The sequence below is a fragment of the Lissotriton vulgaris genome, chromosome 2_1 (genome assembly GCF_964263255.1).
Source record: "Lissotriton vulgaris chromosome 2_1, aLisVul1.2, whole genome shotgun sequence".
In the NCBI taxonomy this organism is placed as follows: Eukaryota; Metazoa; Chordata; class Amphibia; order Caudata; family Salamandridae; genus Lissotriton; species Lissotriton vulgaris.
The window spans coordinates 758,990,135-759,006,236 of NC_141687.1; the positions used below are offsets into that span (position 1 = coordinate 758,990,135).

Sequence of the window (16,102 nt, forward strand, 5' to 3'; positions counted from 1 at the left end):
AGAACACCGGCTCGCAATTATCAGCTCTCCTCACCAAAATGTATCACATCCTCCCGAGTCGAACTCTCCTAAACAAAAGACATTATTCTAACTAAGAAAGACAACGTTCTCCACCTGCAACAGAAACGTGAGAACAGCACAAATTCAACATGCACATAAGTTTCCCAAAAGCCCTACTCCCGAGCCCCTACGGAAAATACAATTCAGGACTACAGAAATCGGCCAACATAGGAGTGAAACACATAAGCCTCTCAAATAAGTGAACATTTCATTTAGGTGTTTACATCTCAGTACATTACAGAAGCACATCAAATTCATGTTAACTGTAAGCAACTTATGAAAGTCTACCCGTTAAATGCAATTAAGTCACGTCTATGTGCAACTTTAATATGGTGCATGTTTAAGTCATACACATCACATAAAAGCAATTTCGTTAGGCAAATTACATCTTATACTATGGATTTCAATATCCTACCATGAATGCTATATTGTCTCTTTAGATGACACAACACTTTTCCTCGCCACTTACACTTTTACGTGTTATTACTGAACACTTTCTAATGATCCAATGTTAAGACAAAAAAAGGAATATATGTGGGTGCGAATTATCCGTGATAATGATGCACCCCAAGAATTACAGAACACCATTGCGCTTCATCATAAATATGGGTTTGCATCAAAATACATGGCTGGATGAACAGGAAAACCCATCTTCCAACCATTTAATGCCTGTCTGATGCAAGATAACTCAAGGCAGCACTATATATAGATGCTGCCTTGCGTTTCTCCCTTTTTTCTTCAGTGCCAAGGGATTCGGGCTTAGCGTGGCTTTTAAAATCCCCAAATAGATTTTTCATCAAGTGTGCGCAAACATGAGTGAAGGAATTTTGACGCAAAATCTTATTAGATCTGAGCCCAAGTGCCTGCATTAGGACTTCCACCTTCATAATCATGAAGGCAGGGCTAGAGTGGATGGGTCCATTTTTGGAAACTCTTGAGATAGTCCATTATTTGCAGATGATATCAAGGCTTCTCGCATATGCTAATTAACATCTAGGAGTTGAAAGCATAAATCTAGGGTTGCAGCTTTCATAGATGTTCATGAGTGGTGTGTTAGAGATATTAAAAATTATCAAATATATATCCTGAGTTACACCTCAAGAGATGCCAATAGTAGCAAAGAGGTAGAAGGCCAATTCTTCCTCACAGGCCCGCACAGCAAGAAGGAAGCCCAAAGCAGGACCAAGCTATCAAATCCACAGGTAATCAACATGCAGCTGAGATGTGCCTTGTGCTCAACTACTAAAACTTTGATGAGGATACAGACCATGCCATGCAGTGGTACAGTGAGGGGACAGCAATTCCTTGACATTTATAAGGGCACTTTGAATCACGTTTAAAGCTAGAAACCAGATAGAAGTCACTGAGGAAGTGGTTTTCTTCCAGTTTTGCATTCACCTATGTTTTAAGGATCTTTGATACAGATTCTCTAGTTTTATTTATGATTTTGCATATTCAGGAAAAAGTGGGAAGGTTTAATCCTTCTGCTTTGGGAGTGGCGCTGGGGTAGTGAGTGTTTTCTCTACAGCGGAACCCTGGTTGGCTTGCAGCTACGTATGTGCTTCTTTATTGGCTCTATTAGAAACAACAGTCCTTTCTGTGAGATCTTCTTGAAAATATTCACTTTTTTCTAAAGAAGGGTCTGAGACTGTAGTCGGACATGCTTAGTTAGGTGTGCCTAAGGATCTTTGAGGCACAGTTCAGCATTTACAGAAATATTTACTATGAAGCCTGTAAGCAAACGTGGGGGGAGAAATGTCCAGACTGCGCATGTTAGTCCTCCAGGAAAATCAAACAAGCATTTGCATGAGGAGAGTAATAGGGTTTGTTAAAGAGAGTATAGCAGGAGGGGAATAAGTGGTTTAATAAACAAAAGGAGAATTAAAAAAAGGGTTTAATGTGGGATAGTAAATTAGGGATTTGTAAAAAAAGTTATTAAAGCTGGAAAGTAAGGGGGGTTAAAAAAGGCAATACAGAGTGGGAGTAAGGGTCTGTATAAAAAAGGGTAAAGCAGGAGGAGGATTAAGTGGTTGGTAAAAACAGGGGTAAGAGCAGGATGGGAGTGAGGGTTTTGTAAAAAAAAACTGAAGCAAGAGGAAAGGTAAAGGGTTTGAAAGAATATGGAAGTAAAGTAGGAGGGGGGTAGCACAACAGGCAAGAAGTCAAAAACAAATAGCCTGAAATAATGAATTTTTCATCATGAATGGGGTTCAACAGTTTGATTTTGTCAACGTTGTGAAATGCATTCATAAAATAAAAATTGTCAACATTGGTTTCACTGAAACCTATCTTTAGAGTTACTTTCTTTAAGTTGGCTATTCGTCCATAACACATACAACCAAAACAGAGACCTCTTAAATCCTGCTAACATCATAACTTAATGGCACTCTCTACTTTAATCCATACTCAAATTAGATCTGATTCGTTTTAAGCACTTGCACCTGATGCTTTTCAGTATGTAGGAAATGCGCTATTAGGGGTCGAGATATTGACCAGAAGTTCATTTTGAGCTATTTAGGCATGTTTCACAAACTGTTTTCTGTCAGAAGTTGTGTCTTACTCCTGACTTCAGTGTACCTCAATACCAAATTTTAAGGAGTAAGAACTGGTTGCAGATCAAAGCGATGTGAATCAAATCCTTAGAAGGAAGTGATTATGTTGTCACCTGTTTCATGTAAATTTAGAACCAGTTGTTGGATATATTGACCAGCTAAATTTGTCTGTATTATTGAAACGCAGACTCTTATAATAGGTACCACTACTATAAAATTATACATTTCACTAAATATTTACGTTTTTTTCTTTTTCAGTGCTACTTCTTTACTATAGAGTTTGGATTGTGCAAACAGGATGGAAACCTAAGAGTCTATGGAGCTGGTCTGCTCTCGTCAATCAGTGAACTCAAGGTAATAAGCAAAGCCTCAGTGACCTGACTAGCTGATCACAATGCTCATGTTGGATACTCTGGAGACACTGATGTGTGCCTAGTACGCTGGAAGAGTTCATATGTTGCACAACTGATGATTTTGTCAAGAACCGAGAAAGAGTGCTAAGAAGGCAGGTGCAGTAGTCTGCCTTACTAAGGACTTGGATGTTGATCAGAGACTTTAAAATGTGGATGTGAGGTGTGAGTAGATCTTACGAATTTTCAACATTCACGGTAAGAAGGGGACATTGAGAGTAGTAGATACTACGAATGATGGAAAGTAGATCCGGATGATGAGACCAGAGGGACCGCCAAGGATGCCAAGGATGAATTGAATTTCCAGTTAGTCACAGGGGTCCTGGTGGTTGGAACAGAGGAAAGGAATACCAATGGGAACCAGGATTATGGCTTAGGCAGAGGAAGAAGGATTAATGATGGGACACAACTAGAGTGAAGTGGAAATAAAGATGAGGTCGAGAGAACTGATTTTGAGAGTGAACAGAGATTTATTGGCTTTTGGTATCACAGTGGTTGGAGAATATTTTAGTGAATAGGATAGGACATCTTGCTGGTGTATTTTTAAGGTTAAGCTGAGTCAGCTGAGGACAACAAGGGGTAGCAAGTCCTAATGATTCGGTCAAGGTCATTATATAATGATCCGTTGGCTTGAGAGGGACTAAAAAGTAGATGTATAATGCCATCGTTTTCTAAGAATATTGCTTTGACGGCCAGGAGTGGAATAGAAATAGATTGAGAAAAGTTTTTGGTAGGAGGCTGCCTCCGCCACCTTAGTGGTTTTTTGAGGTACGTGAATAATGGTGGAATGATCAGCGTGTGGGACAGCAGTGATTGTGGTATCATTTGGGCTATTCCAGGTATTTGTAATAGCTGTTAGGTGCCTATCTCATCACTAAAGCTAAATTTTGGTTGCAGTCCCATGCCTTTGTCTTCATGAAAGCTGAAGACCAGAGACTGTACTTTAGAAGGACCATTACCATGGTATCTAATTACATCCCTTTCAATGGCAACTGATGTTCTGTAACAACTTAGCGTATGAGATCACTGTGGAAATGGTCTGGACAATATGTTGAGAGTTTGAGATGAAGCTACTTAAGTAGCTTGATAATTCTCCTTAGCATATTTTCTATGAGGACTATGACAATATCTTGGATGCCCTGAACATTATTACTGATTCTGCTTTATATATTGCCCTGTATTTCACTGTTGATTTGTATAACATGTATACATTCTCCAAAGTGTCTCTTGTTCTTTATGGCAGCACGTTATTTTCCATGTTATAATATAATATTAATTAGAGGAGGTATTGCCTAAACTGTTGATATTGGATTTGAATCCCCAGCATGCCCTCTCTGGCCTTGCCAAAGTAAAAACGTTTGACCCTCATATCACCTGCAACCAGGAATGCATCATCACAACCTTCCAGGATGTCTATTTTGTTTCTGGGAGTTTTGAAGAAGCCAAGGAGAAGATGAGGTATGGATTCTTATATTTTCCACAGTGATAATTAAGCAAAATCAGGTTGACTCGTGTTTTGACAGTGTCATAATGATTAACAGTGCTTAAGATACATGTCCTCATACTCCATGCTAATGAAAATTATTGCAGATTATCAAAATGATGACACAGCTTTATAACACACTCACACTAATATTTTTAAAGAGACATATAAGAATCGGACTTTCTTTCAGGATTGGGCAACTCAGAATTTTGATAACTTGCAACAACAAAGACAAAGGAACCGGGTGAACTGGGCGCCTGCGCAAAAGTTACATTGGTAAATGTGGGTATTCTACTGCCATATACAAAGACATCCAAACATAATCAATTGAGCGTGGCGCTGATCACTTCAAATGAGTGAATTACTGTAAAAGTTAAGCACCTTGTGATTTGATGGTACACCTTCAAATGTCTGCTGTCATGGTTTATAGAGTGTGAAAAATCAAAGCTCTGTGGCCATTCTGGATATGGCTTTCTATTTGCATAGAGATCATGTTTTTCTAATCTCTTCCACACTCTGGTGATACTGGCCATTTGATTTTATCTTAGTAGGAATCGATTGGCAAAGGGTAGTTTCAGGTCATTGCCTTGCTCAGAACCAGTGTTTAGTTGAATTTCAGTTTGTGAATTACTACATCTTCACAGTTGCAGGCAGGATAGCGGTCACAGCACAGGGAAAAAGCATTAGCAGAAGCAATCAGTTTTGCCTGTAATGGCCAGGCACAAAGCTATTGACTGTGCCAATGCTTGTTTGCTTTGCAGTCACAAAATGTATTAACACATGGCAGCTGATGCATTGCCACATACAGGACCACTGACACAATATCGAAGTAAACAAAATTGTTGACAAAAACATTGTGACAAAAATGTTATTTGCCACAATATTGTGCTTCCATACTTATAATGGTAAGTACATACATATCAGAAAGAAAATATTGTTCACACTAATGTCGTCTAAAAATATACAAAAAAACAATTTTTCAAATATAAATATAGCTATAAATAGCCAAAGTTAAACTTTGAATATTTTAATAAGTAAATTTAATGTGACATAAAATAAATATTTTACACTAATATTTAATACTATATATCTATATAAACGTATTTAAACACACAAACACATATACATGTGTTTGTATTTATATAAATAAATATATATATATATGTATATATATATATACAGATAATGTAACTTAATTAATATAATCATTCATTTTACATTATATAACTTTTTTAATATCTTAAATTAATCATTATGAATGTATATAATATAATTAATAAAAATATTTGTCTTACACTAGATTTCCTTTCATATTTTACATTTGTTGATATGAATATATATATATTTGTATTATTTGAATATAAAAATAATAATACAATTAATATAATGTAAAATACATATTTGTATTTCTTATATTACACTATATCTATCTATAAACAGACACACACACATATATGTACCATAGAACATATAAACAATTAAAAACAATGTATACAATAAATAGAATATTTAAAAATGAAAAATCACAAAAACACATTTACAAAAAATAGTATAAATGGTAAAATGAATTTAAAAATAAAATAAAATCTAGCACTTAACACTATAAAATCTTTTTAACCAATAGTATGAAAACTAGTGGTGGGCGGAATTTGCGTAGTCGCGTTGCACAAAGTTCCTCGAATTGGTAAAAAATCTCTGCGAGCTACGCAGAATTCCGCGAGCAAACGGAATTGCTTGTACCGCCCGTTCGCGATGCGTTTTTCCTGTTCGGGGATGCTGTTTGCATGCTTGGTGGAAAATATCTAGCGAACTTACCCATGCGGTTGCAGCCATCTTGATTCACTTGTACAGCCCACTCGCGATGCGTGTTTCCTGTTCGCGAACGCGGATGTCCGATGGCGCGTCCGAATGACGTGTTTGCGATCCTCCTGCGCACACTCCTGCGGGATTGCGCGGCCGGATGCAAACGGATGGGAAAACTCATCGATGAACACAGGGATCCCGGTAAGTCGCTTCCACGCCCACAAACATGCATTTTGAAAGCACGAACAAGAAAAAAAATTCTGCTACGTCTCTGGATTGCAGAACGCGGAATTGCTAAAATTCCGCAAATTCCGCGAGCGGAGCGGACTTTACCACCCAGGCCTAATGAAAACTATTGAAGTTTAAGAATATTAAATATATTACTCTACCTCCAATTCATGCAAAAGTAGGAAAAGTGTTGGACTTCGAAGGGATTCGATTTACCATTCCTATTTAAGTCACAGCAATACAAGGGAAAGTGTTGGGCTTCTGAGGAGTTACATTTATTATTACTACTTCAGTCAGAACAACAGTAGGGAAAGCTCTGGACTTTGGAGGGGTGATATTTACAATTCCCACTACAGTTAACACAACAGTAGGGAAAGTGGTGAACTTAGGAGAGGTAATTTTACTATTTCTACTGTAGTCTAAGCAAGGGTAGGGAAAATACTTCACTTCAACATATTACCTAGATAAGTAACTGAGTAACATCATGAATGTAGAACATATTACCTAGATGAGTAACTGAGTAACATCATGAATGTAGAAAAAATATAAAACTCTTTAAGAAAAATCACATAAAAAATACATATTTATGAAATACAATTAATCAATTCATATAATTAGTATTCAAGAAAAAATATTTATCAATTAATAAATAATTGTTCAATTATTAATTAATTAACTTCACACAGTCACAGTGTACCTCTACAAACCTAACCTTAAATATAAATAGGAAAATAACAATTCTATAGCTTACATGTTTAAAATAAATGAAATAATGAATTAACAATAATTTGTTAATTAATTATTACTTAATTACCTTCCCACCCCATACCCTACAAACATAGCATCCCAAAACTATAACATAAATAAAATAAATCAGTATTCCATATTTCACATAATTACAAATTAATTGAATATTTAAAGAATAATTCATTGTTAAATACTTATTACTTAATTAACTTCCCACCCAATATGCCTGCAAATAACATATACTGAAAAGAAATGGCTATTACATAAATTCCATAATAAATATCAATGATATAATTAATTACATAATATTTAACAAATAATTCTGAATTAATTACTACCTAATTACCTTCCCATCATATCCCCCTACAAAGCCAACAACCCACTGCAACCCTATAAAAGACTATTAAAAATTAATTAAAAACTCAAAATCATTTCAAATTAGAAGGTATGTCTTAAAAATAATTAATAATACTCATACAAACAACGGTAACACAAAATTAATATAGGAACTAAAACATAGTAAAATAATGAAATCGTGAAATTTTAACCACAGTATTAGTGAAAACAATATTAAAAACATCAATATTATTTGCTACAACAGTACCTAATATTTTACATTGAGATTTTTTTTCAAACACCCCACACACATGCATACATGTGTGTGCCTTGGGAGACTTCTTTTTCTTTGTGATAAAAAGCATTCTAAGATGGCCTCTGGAACATTCGCACACTGCACACAAATAGGTGGCCATCTTAGATTGCTTTTTGCCATAATGAAAAAAAGCATTCCAAGACAGTCACTTGTGCATGGCAATGAGTATTGATGCACTGGCAACTGCTATTAGAATTTTTTTGAGCTATACTTTATTATTAACATTTCTCTGAAATATTGTTAATGGCAACTGGCAAGAAAATTGAGTGACGTGAGAGGCACAGTAAGAGTGTGTAATTCCTGGATCCTTGTTAAAACTATTTTTTTCATTAAAGTTTAAGCAAGAAGAAGAGGGGTGGTAGTTATTTTTGGACATGTGGAAGTGGAAAATTGGGCAAGAAAGAGAGAGCGATGCCAAATAAAAAGTGAATTAATAAGGTTAGAAGAAGAAGATGAACAGAGGTGCTCTGGACATTCTATTATGTATAAAGGGATGACCCAAAGCCCACTCAAAGATGTGAGTGGGATATAATGCTGCAGCCAGCCTGCAAAAAGGGATGTGTGGCCTCCCCTTACCTGTATTCTGTTGAAAAGCCAAATTCCCTGTAAGTGAAAACAGCTTCCAAATATATGCATTGAATGACTAGCTTATGACTATTAGAGCCATTAATGTGTAAATCCACCAGAGGCAGCAGCCCAGCATGTTATGCTTTTATCATTCTCTTACAGAGAGGTGTCTTTAGCAGAAGAGATTTTGGAAATGAACATGGTAAACACGTGTGAAAATCACTCATTCAAAACTCACACTGTCTTCTTGCCTCTTACTCAGTTGCAGACAACATGCTGAAAGATAGTTTAAAAGCAAATGTATTTTTGCCAACAATCTTGCTATAGTATTAAGTTCATCACTAAGGGGTGAGCAGATGGGTGTGATGCAATGAAATGAAGCAATGTAATTGCAGTCATCGACTAAACGAGAGTTGGTTTTGAAGAAAGTTAAAAAAACTTCCCCTGAAGAATATTGATTAGTTCCACATATCTTACCACCAACAACCTTGCACATGGTGTCCTTTTTTCACTCACTCTTAACACAATAACAATAGTGTTAAAAAACCACTACCCAGTAACTGGTCTACTCACAATGTGATCCCATTCTCCATAAATTATTAATCCTGTAAAACAAATACACAATCTAGGAAAAGAAAGGAATTTGAAACAGGGAGATAAACCAAACTGACCCGGAGCTCAGTGATACTTTCAAAAACAATAACACTAGGAATGAAGTATGAGGTATCAGCACTGATTGGTGAATTTAATGAGATTTTATCCTCTGTTATAAATTCCAATGCCCTTCTGAAGGTGACAAGAAAATGTAGGAGTTTGCTAGAATGGTACCGATAAGAACCAAGGGAAAATCCCCAACATCTGAAGTAAATCAACTTATTGAAATATACAATCTCAATAACTTGTCCGGCATAACACAGCAACATATAAAAAAATTAAGAGGGGTGTTCACTCACTAAATAAATCAAATGATTTAGTCATGAAATATTCATACGACTAATTGAATTCGGAAAGCAAAGTAAAACAGCCATTCACAATTACATGCATATTGGTTTGTAGAAGTTTCTTGTTGACCTTTTTCTTTAACTGGTCATTTTGTTTGACTGTAATGTCAGATGATATAGTTCAATACAAATGATAACTCTTATCACTAGGACCATCGTTCGATTCCCCACCCATGACTTACTTAAGGATAATTAGGACATTTTGTTTTTTGCATTTTTTCTCATACATATTCACAACAACATTTTTAGTAACTTATTTTGTTTTTCTCTGAAATAGTTCTAAAAAACGAAATCTATTTTTCATCTTTGGATAAGTATATTGAACACTCCTTCCAGAATATGCAATATTGCCCCTTTTTATTAATACTCCTTTTCACTTCTTTGGCAAAAGCTTTTGTCTTCTCGCATGTTTTATAGGTAATGGCTTCAGAGTTGGTCCTTATGATATAATGGCAATTCTGAGTGCAGATCACAGTTCTTGCAACGTATTCGGTATTCTGTCAAATGAGTGTAAAATGCTCTGAAACCCATGAGGCCTAGTTCATGATTAATAAAAGCTATTTAAATAATAAATAGATTTGGAAAAGTCAATATGTTCGTGCTTATCTGACATTGTATTTTTAAAGGTTGCTAGTATAAAGCAACACTATTAATTGGATGAGAAGAATCCCAGTTGAAGAGAAGGCAAGAGCAGTTAAAGGAAGAACTTATGCTGCCTCATCTTTAACAGCCTTACATTCCCTGTCAAAACATTGCAGAAGTGATACTTAAGTGGCTGTATTGCACATGATTGGTCTTCTTCTAAAACACAGGGGCTTGTGCTGTAGTAGATGACCTTCAACTAAATGTTTCTTTTTTTTTTTTACTAAACAGAGAATTTGCAACTACAATCCAGCGTCCCTTTGGCTTGAAGTACAACCCCTACACACAGAGTGTGCAGATCCTCAAGGACACCAAAAGTATCACTAGTGTGGTATGCGACCTCCGCCATGAGCTGGACATTGTCAGTGACGCCCTTAGTAAGCTTCACAAACAGTTGGGTGTCTGAGTAACCAACATCAACATCTGTCATCTGCCTCCTGCATGAAGAAGTGCAAAGTGGACTTGCTTATATCCTCCTACACTGTTAACAATCGTATCATGTTTGCTTTAACACAACTTATTTCTCAATTTTCTCAACTGACACGTGTCTTATAAAAATATTACAAGTCAAAATTAGCTGAATTTGAAACAGACTATTCCCTTGAGGAGAAGGTACAGTACAGATTTGCATATGGCTGGCCTTTGTTTACAGTGGCATGGTGGGCAAAAAACAATGGACTGGAATGCAGCCCTGAGCAATTACCAGTGGTTTATATTAATTCAAGCATTCTATCCATAACCCTGTTGTTTTTTGTAGTTCTCTCACTTGGCACAATTAGGAGTACACTGGGGCCATTGCCTATCACAGTATCAACCCCTAAAAATATTGACCTACAAATAAATCATGACCATAATATTGACTCAGAAAATAACATAGAGGTAAATATAGATTTACTGTTATTAAATTTGCAGTGATGGTATTTCATCAATACTATGGTCGACATATTATCTGTAGGATCCCTACATTAAGAATTAGTATACCATTGTGACAGACACAGAAACAAACACCAAGAAGTGTTCATCCATAAAAAGAAATAATGGAAGAGAGAACCATGGATAGGGAGATGGATGTCACTGAACCACACATGCCTGGTATGGCTCTGCTCCGGCTCGTCCTGTAGAGACACATGATTGTCAGAAAATATCCCTATCTAATTGTGGACCTGTCATGGGTCTCATCTGATAAAAGAGTACAATATACCCCTCACAGTTAATTTCTTTAGTGTGGTTTTCTTTCAAGCTCAATATGATTTTAACTTTTTAGTTTCATCTGAAATCGAATTCTCTTTTTAGCACTTTTCTTAACATCAATCTAGAAATCCAATTATCATAAAATTGTGACTTCATTTTCAAGCACATGTGCAGAACAACTACAAGATAAACTTTCAAAAATGTTGAGTCTCTCGAACTAAGAATTTCTCAAAAACACAAAACATTAACATTATATAATGTATTTTGTCCAAGCCTACCAAAGAAGGACAATGTAGAGGAAGATTGTAACTGCACGTTTGGAAGGAAAACCACTTTCCGAAATATGTTTCTGTAATATGGCTTGCAGCTCATTTGTAAGTTTTAAGATATACAACAATATTGTGGAAACTGTAGTAAATGTATTTAGCTTGAAGCTGATGAGTGCTAAAAATAGTCATTGTGGTATGTGCTGTGTTAATGTTAAAGAAATGTAAATTATTGTGTCTGTGATCGGTAATACAATCACAAATGTCAGTATTTTACTGAGAAAATACTGTGCTAGAAAGTATGTTTATGTGTTTACTCTTAAACATATGTTTAGAATATACTTATTCAGAGTGTACAAATAATCTTTTTTGACTGAGAGGCTCCACTGAACATTAAAAAGGGGCCATCTGGACTGAAACCACTGCACAACATATGTTCAAATGGGTACCAGAATAAGATGACTCTATCCAGGGGTACAAAACTGCTTCATCTCTGGAGTTTCATTTAAAAAAGTATTTTTTAGCAGTTGAGTTAGCTCAGTTAGTACAACTGAACCAAACCTAGGCTAAAACTTCCAGAATTCACTAAGGGCCATATTATCAAGAAAGGGCGATACATTATCGCCGCTTTTATAGGCAGGAAACTGCTGCTAAAGCAGCGATAATGTGCTTGATAATATGCCCTTGTGAATTCCCATAGAAGCCCAGGTTAACACCAGACGATAAAAGCAGCGATAATGTATTGCCCTTTCTTGATAATATGGCTGCAACTTCTTAAATGAAAGCCACATTCTGGAAGCATGGTGTCTCAATGACTGGGTAACCTTATTTAAAGGTAATCACTGCATGTGGCTGAGCCAATACTGCTTCTGCTTTTACTGACAGAAACATATTTTCTGTTTTCAAACACAGCATTGAACCTTCCCCTAAGGCAATGTAAAGACCCCATGTCATCAGTGACACCATTTTCTAGTATTATCAAGCCAGTTGTATTCTGAGAGGTCTGTTCTAGGCAATTCAGCTAAGCCAAAAGGTCTAACACACCATGATTTTAGAAGCAAAGTCAAGGACTACAATAAAGTGCCCCTGTTGATATGGAGTGATCTGGTTCTTTACAATGACCACACTAACTCCCCACCTCTAATGTAAACCTAACCTGCATTTTCTGTGCAATTTGAAATACATATATAGGAAAACTGTAAGTAATAGGGTTCCCAAATCTGTGTTTTAAAGGCTAGGCAGGGAATGCCATAACCAAATCTACCTTGTTACATTTCTGTGCAAAACAAGACAGAGAGATGCAATGTTTAGTGTCACACTACATACATCTGTAGTTGTCTGCTGCAAGCATCAATGATATCAATACAGCGCACAAGATTTATCAAATGATTACACTTTACATTGTGACGTTGGTGTTGTAATGCTGTAGTTCCTACATAGTCATTTTCTACTTCACAATTTCACATGCATGGCATTATAGTACCACCCTGTTACTACTGTGTGTATCAAAGGCATACATTTCTTGGTAGCGTCTGTCCATAGACATCATTATTTGTCTGTTGCAAGAGCGCCTGTTCTATCAATACAATGCATGTCAAATGAGTTAGGTTTGCCAAAGTGTGTTTGTAAGTGACATCAGAAAGGAAGAAGAGGCAGGGAGCATGCCAGGGTAAGGCCACATGGTTCAAATCACAGTCATTAAGTGTCTTTCTGAATTTAAATAATGCCTTGGAAAACAAGAATAGGCTACTGTCTAGGTGGCCTATAGGCCCATTTGTGCAGAGATGTCCTTTAACAAATAGAAATTGGAGCAATGAATTCCTGTAAGTGTTTCACGTACAATGGAACTTTAAGAGTAAAACCGTTCCAAAAATCTCCAACTATGAATGCAGCATAGTACAAATAAAGAGATAAGCAGAAGGAAATGAAAACTAAGGGGCCCATTATTATGTCGGGCGGATTGCCCCGACATCCACACTAGTTTCCCCCCCGCCATATTAGTATGGCGGGGGGACCTTGGCGGACGGAAAGACCGTCCGCCTCTTTTCCGCCCCGGTCGCCTTGCGGCCGGGGCGGAAAAAGAATAATATGGTGGTGGTGTCTATCAGACACCGCCAGCCATATTATGATGGTTGTTGTTAGGTGTCTTTCCGCGGCGGCGATGCCGCCATGGAAAGGCATGCGGTCTTCACTCTAGGGGCCCCCTGCAGGCCCCCAGAGTGAAGTATAGGTGGGGGGTACACACAGAGGGTACCTGTGGTACCCCTCTTCATTAGCATTAACACAGCCCCAGGCACCACGCGGTGCCTGACGCTTTGTTAATGCAAATGCTGAAATGCATTTTTAGCATTGTGGCAGGCGGTGCTGAGAGCACCGCCCGCAACAATGCTAAAAATGGAGGATGTGCCCGCCACTGTGGCGGGCACATCCTAATACCCCCCACGGGACCCCCGCCCTTATGGCGGGCGGTCCCTCTTTCCGACAGGATGGCGGGCGGGCAAAGTCCGCCCTTCATCCTAATGAGGCCCTAAATGTCATCTAAAAAAATATATATGGAAACTAATATAGGAGTTACATTTGACCCATTTAAATAAACAAAACACTCTTTTAAAATGTGCTTTTGTTACCTAGTAAATAGAATACAACATTGTTACAAGAGATAATGCAATACCTTCTGTCTATGACTAAGAAGTAGAGTGTGTTACTGCTTGTTCTACTTTTTATGTTGAAATGTTATTAGTTTGAGAGATACTTCATTTTAAAACAGTCTGAAAGTGTTGTTGTGATGCACATGTCCCTAATTATATCAATAAAACTGTGGTTAATAAATAGCAAGTAATGTTGTCTTCCAATCCGTGTTAAGCCAGGCACATCTTACGTTTTCTAGAACTGGATTTATTTTACCATTTTTCTTAAGGTTTCAATGTCCTATGTTAATAGAATGATTAGAAACATACGCAAGCTTACTGTTTACAGACTAACGTTTAAATGTGCATTTTAATCATTATATTCATTATAATCAAGGTTTACAGGTGAACCGCTACAGAAATTAACAACAGTGAAATGTATTACATAAATTAGATTAGTTATAGAATGCATTAGTTAACTTGAAGGCAAACATACTTGTTACAAATTCATTACCATAAAACACAATAAATATTGCAATTAATGAATGCACCCATCTGTTTGAAAGGTTTTTGTCAAAATAAGTCATTATTATTGGTTGATTTAGGTAAAATGCATATTTTCTTATTTTGTAGTAATTTTATCATGTTAATTGAAATGCATTTCCTGGAACTGAGCTTTAATGATAATTATACTACTACCAATGCTGTTACTACTAATAGTATCACTACTACATATAATAATGAATAAATAATAATAACAAACAATATTTAATAAGATGAAGAAGAAGAAGAGAGAAAGAAGAAGAAAAAGAAGAATAGTTGAACCACTTTATATTCAAAAGGGTAACTGGTCCACAGTAGGGTTCATCATAATCAATTCTCAGATTGTGTTAGCAGTCTTATAGAACATAAATCCTGCTTTCACCTTGATCTAACAAGGCATTTGACTGTTAATTTCACTTTCACATAATCCTGACTAACACAACTGGAGTCCTGTGGTTATTAAAATAGACGTATTTGTGTTATAGGATGCCTCAAACAGAGGGTCAAATTTATCAATGAGTTGCTTTGCCCTTGCGCCAAACAGGGTGCAAGAGCAACACAAATTTTAAGTAAGATTTATCAAGCCACGCAAGGTCTCCGTGCATGGCTCTGAGTGGCTTGATAAATCCGGAGTGACGCAACGCAGCGCAAATCAGCGCATTTTGTTACTCTGCCCCATGGAGGCGTTCCATGGGGGAAGTGTGGTACTTCCGATGGATTTTGTTTGTTTCCCAGATTTACCATTACTTGTGGACCTGGGAAAGTGTCAAAATGGTAAACCTTCCCTGGCGAGGCATAATGAAGGGAAATATCTTTAATATCGCCTTGTTTTTTCCTCTTTTTTGTGTGCTGCAGTAAACTGCCTCAGGCTCAGGGGATTGTTTGTGTGCAGGAAAGTGTTCCTTCCTGCACAAACACAAACCTGTTTATAACGCAGGCACTGTGGTGCAAGGGTACCTGCGTTGGTACTAGGCAGCACACTGTGCACCAGGGCAGGGAAAAGACTGGAATGTGTTATATAATGTTAATTACGGTGCATTTTTGTTCTTTACCTATCATGCAGCAAAACAATGTTGCATGCTGCGCTGCATTATTTTTTTTTATAAATATGCGCCATAGGGTTTACACCGTTGAAACATCTGACAAATTGGAAAAGTTTTCTATTCTGGTAAGATTGATGACATGCTTCATTAATTGACTTTTTTCCTCTGAAATGTACTGAGTTGACATTATAAACATTTAAAAATGTTAAATCTTAATTTGTGTGCAGCTGTCAAAAAACAATGAGCCTGATGCACAAAGTTTTTAGTCCGTTTTTTGCACCAAAAAG

The 16,102-nt window shown here is 36.8% G+C and overlaps 1 protein-coding gene across 2 annotated transcripts in view; it reads left to right on the top strand.

The window, feature by feature from the left end:
- Nucleotides 1–14,779, top strand: part of TPH1 (tryptophan hydroxylase 1) — a 391,357-nt gene extending 376,578 nt beyond the window's left edge. For both annotated transcript variants that reach the window (XM_086956069.1, XM_086956070.1), the window contains 3 exons: nt 2,871–2,966; nt 4,347–4,480; nt 10,377–14,779. In XM_086956069.1, the coding sequence (XP_086812195.1) occupies nt 2,871–2,966; nt 4,347–4,480; nt 10,377–10,551 (405 nt within the window). In that variant the 3' untranslated portion in view covers nt 10,552–14,779. The remainder of the gene's footprint in view (nt 1–2,870; nt 2,967–4,346; nt 4,481–10,376) is intronic.
- The last annotated feature ends 1,323 nt before the right edge of the window (nt 14,780–16,102 follow it).